At 49.1% G+C, this 7,792-nt stretch overlaps 1 protein-coding gene across 1 annotated transcript; it reads right to left on the bottom strand.

Annotated features, from left to right (window-relative positions):
- Nucleotides 1–3,868: 3,868 nt before the first annotated feature.
- USP51 (ubiquitin specific peptidase 51) lies at nucleotides 3,869–6,300 on the bottom strand. Its single transcript, XM_017651502.3, is given in 7 exon segments — nucleotides 3,869–4,425; nucleotides 4,428–4,562; nucleotides 4,565–4,723; nucleotides 4,726–5,223; nucleotides 5,226–5,263; nucleotides 5,265–6,170; nucleotides 6,172–6,300. Coding segments are annotated over 7 exon segments (2,097 nt in total). The 5' UTR covers nucleotides 6,228–6,300; the 3' UTR covers nucleotides 3,869–4,120.
- Between the last annotated feature and the right edge of the window lie 1,492 nt (nucleotides 6,301–7,792).

The raw sequence follows: 7,792 nt of genomic DNA, 5'->3' as shown, positions 1-7,792 counted from the left end.
CTCTACCATGCCTGCCATTACTCCTATAGTTGGGGTAGGAGGTAAACAGATTTTCCCACTAATCCCCCCCCTTTTATGTACAATCCAAGACAATCCCATACCTTTCTCCCACTCCTTCCTGGTTATGCCCCAGTGTCCCATCCCTTTACTAGGAAGGGACATCCCTTCTTTTCTCCATGTTTCCATAACTATATCCACTCCCACAGTCCCCAGTACTCCCTTTCTGATGGCCCTCATAGCCGATGACACCCTCTACCCAATGAAAGCTCCGGTTCTGCCCTCATACACCCGGTAAATCCCAAAGTTTGGGACTTTACAAGCCCCTCCGTGGCCCTATGAATCCCTGCCTCTATCAAATTACGTGACCCCTCTCAGTATATCTGTCAGGCCCAATACCCCCTAACCACTTCAGCCCTCATAGGCCTCCAACCCATCATTCAAGATCTCTTAAACAAAAATTACCTCAGACCCACTCACTCCCCATTTAATACCCCCATATTAGCTGTTAAAATAACCAACGGATCTTTCCGCCTTGTCCAAGACCTTCGCCTCATGAACATGGCCGTTGTCCCTATCCATCCCCGAGATCCAAATCCATACACCCTTTTTTCGCAGATCCCTGCCTTGATATCCCACTTCTCAGTCCTAGATCTCAAGGACACATTTTTTTCTATCCCTCTGGACCCCTCCTCCCAAGACTTTTTCGCCTTCACCTGGAGGGACCCTTGCACGAGACATTCTGAACAACTTACTTGGACAGTTTTGCCACAAGGCTTCCGAGATAGTCCCCATATTTTTGGACAAGTCCCAGCTCAGGACCTCAAACAGTTTCATCATGATCACTCCGAGTCCACTTTATTACAATATGTAGATGATCTTCTACTCTGCAGTCCCTCATGGGAACAGTCTCAACTTGACACTGCCTCTCTACTTAACCTTCTAGCTTCCAGAGGTTACCGGGTACCCCCGTCAAAGCTCAAATCTCTTCCCCTTCTGTCACTTACCTTGGATTCCTTCTGTCTCAACAAAGAAAGTCCATTACCTTAGACAGAGAACGACTCCTCTCTGACCTGCCCGTTCCCAAAACCAAGACAGAAATCCTTTCCTTTCTAGGCCTGGCTGGGTATTTTAGAGCATGGATCCCTAACTTCTCCCTGTTGGCAAGACCCCTATACGACCTCAGCAAGGTTCCCCCTGAAGAACCATTATCCTCCTCACCCCGACACTCCTTCATTAGGCTCCGTCAAGCCCTTGTAGAAGCTCCAGCTCTCCATCTCCCTGATTTGTCGAAACCCTTCTCATTATACATTCATGAGAGGTCCAGTCAAGCTCTAGGAGTTCTAGGCCAATATTATGGCCCATCCTTTGCCCCAGTAGCTTATCTCTCCAAGCAATTAGACCCTACAGTTCAGGGATGGGCCCCCTGCCTACAGGCATTAGCCGCTGGGCAGCTCTTGCAGAAAGAAGCTCATAAACTAACATTCGGGGCACCCCTTACCATTCTGTCCCCACATCACCTAAAAGATCTCTTAACCTACAAAAGTTTACAGACTCTCCCTCCCTCCAGACTCCTGACCTTACTGTCCTCTTTCCTCCAAAATTCCGTTCATCCCCTTCACCATCCATACCCGAATCATGACTTTTTCCTCCTTTACCGCTCTCTTGCTTTTTCTCCTCATTCCTATTGTCTTCCCCGAAACCCCAGCCTCCTTTGTACGGCGATTCAAAGTAAGACAGACTTACACACAGCATCAAACAAAAGTTACTGGCCTCATTGCCACATCAGACTGCCCGCTGAAAGGCTGCTCTCTGCCTTTATACCTCCACTTTCCTCCCTCCACTGAAGTGTTCACTAGCAGCTACCTTTATTCTCCCTACCTCTGCTTCCTCTATGACCAAGGCCAAGCCTATTGCAGGTGATGGCAAGACACCTACGGGGAATGTCCCTACTAGTCTTGTGCCATTCACTACATGGGTAACTCCCAGTACCCACAGTATTACTCCTCCAACCGTTTCATGAAATACCCAACGGCTCATTCCCCTTATGAATCCCAGATCCCTGGGACTCTCGATGGGCCACCGGAGTCACAGCCTCAGTTTACTACGGGGGGTCCTTGACCCCCCCACGGTACCCTTCATATCTCTCGAGAGTATGTTCCCTCTCACTCCCAGATCTCTCAAGTTGCATCAGATATCGGACATTCCGAAGAAGTCATTATCCAAACTCTTGACGGCACTTCCTCATCTTCTTATTCCTCCTACTGTTGGTTACAGCTTATTCAAGACACCACCATCTTTCTCAACCACACCCTCAACACCGCCAATTGTTTCTTGTGCGCATCACTACAGCGCCCACTGCTGGCTGCCATGCCCCTTAATATTTCCAACTACTCCTTCCATGCAGAAGGACATCCCCTCCGCCCCATGGCAGACATACCCCTATGGGAACCAGAATATGCAGATAATCTCACCATTCACCACTGTGTAGGCTCAACTCCAACCCCCTCCAGCGCACTTCACTGCCTCTCTATCTACACCCCTACCTCCGGCTCTAAGACTTTTATGCAAACGGGACACTTCTTTTGGTGTAGTGGCAGTCTTTTCAACTCACTGCTTCCCAACTCCAATACACCCTGCATTCTCGTCACCCTAATCCCACAGCTTACACTTTACAGCATGGCAGAATTTCTTGAGCTCCAACCTCCCTTGCCCTCGCGCACAAAAAGGGCTGCTTTCCTTCCCATCATGGTCGGTATCTCTTTGACCACCTCAGCCATTAGGGCAGGGTTTTCGGGAGGAGGCTTGGGTCACTCTCTATGGGCAGTTAGAGATCTAGCTAAGGTCACCCTTCAAAACCGGCGGTCCTTAGATCTGCTTACAGCCAAGAAGGGCGGCACCTGCGTCTTCCTCCAGGAAGAGTGCTGCTATTACATCAACGAATCCGGCATTGTAGAAACTGACATGACCAAACTCACCAACCTTGCCTCCAGCCTCCACTCTGCTTCCAATTCCAACCCATTCTCTTCAATACTAACAAACCCCCTCCTTACCTGGGTCTGCCCATTGCAGGCCCCATAATAATCATTCTTCTCGCCTGTCTCTTCTTACCCTGTATAATAAAGTTCATCAAACCCCAAGTCGGAAAAACCTCTAATCAAGCTTTCAACCAGCTTTTACTCAGGAACTACCAGCTTCTGGCCACAGAAGATCCCTCACCCTCACGTAACCTCCTCACCACATGCTGAGATGGACCCCTCTCTCCACTGGAAACTGTTCCTGGAAACAATGGCCGCAGACGCCTTGCTCCTGACACCCATATTCTCTTGGCACCATTGGAATCAACAAGTCTTCGACCTATGGTTACAGGGAACCTTCATTGATTTCCAACCTGAAGAAGTCCACATCTACTCATCCTTACTGTGGGGAGTCCTATCAACCCTGTCCTCCCAATCCTCAAGCCCTCACTCCCTTCTCCGCCCCCGTTCAGCAGGAAGCAGTCAGAGAGAAAGCAACGTCCACACCCCCTTAGAGGAGAAAGGGGGGAATGAAGGGCCCCCACCAGTAAGATGGCAAACTTCCGGCTTCTCTTCGGGATCCTCAGTTCTCGCCGGCGCCACCTGAAGCCCAATCACCTCACGCCCCACTCCCAATCCCAGCACCTAACCAACAGCCACCAGCCCCGTAGAAGTGATACCTCAATCAATTCATGCCCCTTCCTATATAACCCAGCACCTTTCCCTAATAAAGCGCAATTCTCCGGTGAATTGCTGTTGTGTGTCGCTCCTTTCCTTTCAGTTTGAATATCACCCAGAGAGGCCTTCCCTAAACCAGCCATCTAAGGAAGCAAACTCTTTCTATTTCCCTTTTTCTGACATTTTTTTCTTTATTGCTCTTATTTTTTTTTATTAGCCACTTTATAATATATGTTTACACCATGTCTCCTTCAAAAGAATCAAAGGGGACCAAGGGAAGGAAGGTTTTCTTTTTGCTTACTACTATATTCTTGGTGCTTAGAAGAAAGCCTGGCACATATCAAACCTTTGAAATCATCTGTTGACTAAATGAAAAAATAGAGGAGATGTTTATTACTATCTTTTTTCTGGTAAGCGGTCTGTTAAGATTAGTCTTTCTCCATATCCTGCTTGTGCTAGAACAGTAAATACCCTTAACTGTAGAGTAAGTTCTCAATGGCAGCCTTGGGGATGATGGCATCCTCACAGCTGAAACATCGGTCCTTTTGTTGCCGGATAAAGCTTGTGTCGTGTTCACTTTCCAAAGTACCATGGTGATTAATCACTGCAAACAAGGAATACTTATTCTGATTGGGTGTACAATCTGTTGGTGGCTGGACTTCTTTCATTCTGTGCTCTTTAGTGGAGGCCAAGAATGGAGTCATGTCCATTTCCAAGGAAAAGGAGATAAAATATTAATCTTTCACCTCTGTTTGCCTACAGGGTCAAATCGTTTGAGATGAAAACAGGCCACAATAGGTAATTTCTTCATTGTGAGCTGTTTGGTAGATTCTTGGTAGCTTTGGCAACTACTGCATTTGATTTTGGCATGCTACTGAGGTGCTCTGGCCTTGTAAAGCACTGTAGGCAGTCTGTGAGTGAGGGAATTCCTGGTATGTGGCCATCCCTATTCAACATGCTGTCACCCCTCTCTGGACTCTGGGAACTGAATGTGGCACAAGAGCCAGGCAAATCCAAACTGATGTCCCAGATGGGTCTATTGTGGTGGAGACACTATGGTAAGTCTGACATGTGACACCTGACTGCAAGCCACCTGTAAAGATTTGGTCTATGATGCCATTACAGCAGTTGGGGTTACTGAATTCCTGCCCATCACATTCATCTTTGCTGTGATTACACAGCACATCTAATATTGCAATAAGGAACTCGTGGGCATCTTGCTGCCTGTACCCTGCTAAGTGTTCTGCATGAATCCATATCAGGTGCAGTAACTTATAAGGAATGTGAGGAGTTCAGCTTTCAGAGTACATAGCATGAAAAAGTGAAGACATTTCACAGACAAGACATAAGCTGGGACTTGTCATTATGCATTTGTGCTTGTCAGAGAAGAAGTCTTTCAGTAGAGGAATATGGGTAAGTGCTTGGACAATACAATTCATAAAGCAGGTGTTCCCAAGACTGAGTAGCCCGCTGAGGCCTACAGTATAAACTGACTTTTTTCTCCTTTTTTTCTTGGGTTTCACCATTTTAGCTCCTGTTCCTTTGACTCACAGGTTGATTGCGTCTCTTCAACCCGATGTCAGACACTGTTGTTGGGAAACATCTGTTGAGGTGGATGTTAATAATTCCAAAATTTTCTCTTTTGCTTCCTTGGCAGTCTGTTCTATGTCTTTGTCATATACGTAATCCTTACACATGAAGCAATATATAACTCCATGACAGAGGTCTACAGCTAAATTGTGCTGTTTCGTTTCTGCATGTTTGTGAATATGTTTCTCAGTCAAGCAGCCAAAAAAGACACAAGAGAGACAAGAGTGGAGTCTGTTCATCTGGGAACTACATACATGACAGATGCACGACTTTGCTTTACACTTCCTAGTCTCAGGGATCCTACTCCAAATGAAACGCTGATAGATCAACCACGGGTTCTTCTGCCAGTTCTTAGCTACTTTACAGCTCTCCACATGAGAGCAGCCTCTGGGACCCTGCCCAAACTCCACTTCCAGCAACCACTCCCCTAAGCCACCTCGATCCCCAGAGCTGTCTGGGTCACCAGAACAGCTTTGCCGGGTCTGGAGCCTGGATCCAGGCCGGGATCTACGCCGAGATCTTCGCCAGGGAGGCTGGGGCGGAGGCAGAAGGGGAGGATGGACTGGAGGCGAGGGTGGGGCCCTTGGCCTGGGCGGGCTTCTGGACCGGGCCCGGGGCTGGAGCCGACGGCGGGACTTGCGGCGCAGGCAAAGGGACGAGGATGTGCTGAAACCGCGAGGGAGTGTTGAAAGGAGCACCTTCTCGTTGCCGCCGCTGCTGCTCCCACTCCACTTGAAGTTCTCCTCAGATGCGCGCTTACGCTCCTGTAATGGCTCCAGCTTCATCTCAGCTCCCTGGCCTGAACACGCCATCGCCGCCCCCACCGTCTCCTTCTTCATTTCCCCGGCCTTCTTAGCCGCCTCCGAGGGCGAAGCTCCTCCCCCATGTCGAGCTCCAGCCGACCAAAGACCTGGAGACCACGGAAGCTTCCGGAACTTGGGCCATCAGCTCACTGCCCGGCCTGGAAGCGAGCTAAGACTGTGAATGGAACGAGACGGGGATTTCTGTGAATGACCTGGTTAGTGTCATGGCCGCGGTGTGCTGTTAGCCCCCCCGGACCCCTCCCACTGGGCCTGGAACTCCGCCAGCGCCACTGCGGGCTCCACTCATTTTGCTCTGAGGTTCCTGCCGCTGGTGTGGAAACCAAGGCGGTTACCTGTTTTAAAGGCGATCGTATCACGCGGGGGCGGTGGGAAGCGGACGGAGGGAAGAAAAGTTGTATGGGGGGGCGGGTGCGGAGGTGTGCGGAGTACAGTCTGAGCTTTAGGGTGGAAGGAGATGGAATCTAAAAATGGCGCCGTCCTCTGCCTTTCCTGCGCCTTGTGCAGCCTCACTTTAGTACAGCTTTCTCTGACGTTCTTTCCTTGTATCCTGAAAAAACACTCGGGTCAACATTTTACCTTAAAAATGGCTGAAACGGAGCCACGTATGGAAAATGGGCTCAGTAGAAGAAAGCGTGTCCCTTTTCCCATCTTACCTATGCTTCTGGGCTAGGGTGTATTCCACCTTTTCCCCCTACCTCCAAGCGCGCTGTCTTTCTGTCAGTCACGCACTTGCGCCCTCTCACGCTCTTTTGCGCTTGTTTACTTCATTTCTTGCTTCAGCACCCTCATTCCCTTTGATTCCTCCGATAATTCGGGATCTTTCTCATGCCCACCGTGCGTTCGCCGCCTCTATCTTCAATGCAAGATAACCGAATTACCTGCCTCTTACCACTCCAGCCCCTCAGCGCCCCCAACCTTGAAGTTTGTTTAAAGGTCTGGGTTACCTTGGGCTTGAGGCCATGATACAGAAAGTCAGCAGCTGCTGCTGTCCAGGTTCTCTTCAGTCAGCCTTCTCTCCTGACCTCTCCTCAGGGTTGGTCACAAGGGGGCCGCCTCTGGCCCCTCCCCTCTCGATGTGTGGCCCCTCAGCCCCGGATTTTGCCCTCCTTCAGTGATGAATGGCACCCCTGTCCCGAGCAGAAAAAATCTCTTCCTGAAGCAATCTACTGGAGGTAACCACAGGGACAGATTCTACAAAAAGCCCTTGGAATGGAGGTTTTGGCCTGACCTGGCTTCAGGCCTGAGCTCCGCAGAAAAGAGATTCTTTGGGGTGGGGTGGGGGAGTTGCAGGGATAGCAACTCACTGGCATAAATCCCTCAGCGACCCATCTGATCTCTGTGAGTTAAGCAGACAAAGGAATGTTATTCTGGAGTGTGGGGAGAGAAAGCATAAGCAAGGGCCTCAGGCTCAAATAGGAGAGCCCAGGCACTTGTTAGCTGTGTGAGCTCAGATAAAACACTTAACTTCTTTTGAGCTCTAGTTGCGTAGTCTGATAAACAAAAAATGGAAGTAATTCTAACCTGTTATAAACACTAAATCATAGTGTATATAAAGTAAAGGATTTTTGTGGCAAGCTTTATCTTTCACACCTCCATTTCTCACTCCCCATCTTAAAATCAGCGTGTGGCACAATACCTGATACTTAGGAGAAGAGAGAACACATCTCATTCAAAGTTCTCTCATAG

This window comes from Manis javanica, chromosome X, assembly GCF_040802235.1.
Source record: "Manis javanica isolate MJ-LG chromosome X, MJ_LKY, whole genome shotgun sequence".
In the NCBI taxonomy this organism is placed as follows: domain Eukaryota; kingdom Metazoa; phylum Chordata; class Mammalia; order Pholidota; family Manidae; genus Manis; species Manis javanica.
Note: the sequence above shows the minus strand (reverse complement) of the source record. Positions and strands in the feature narration are given on the sequence as shown.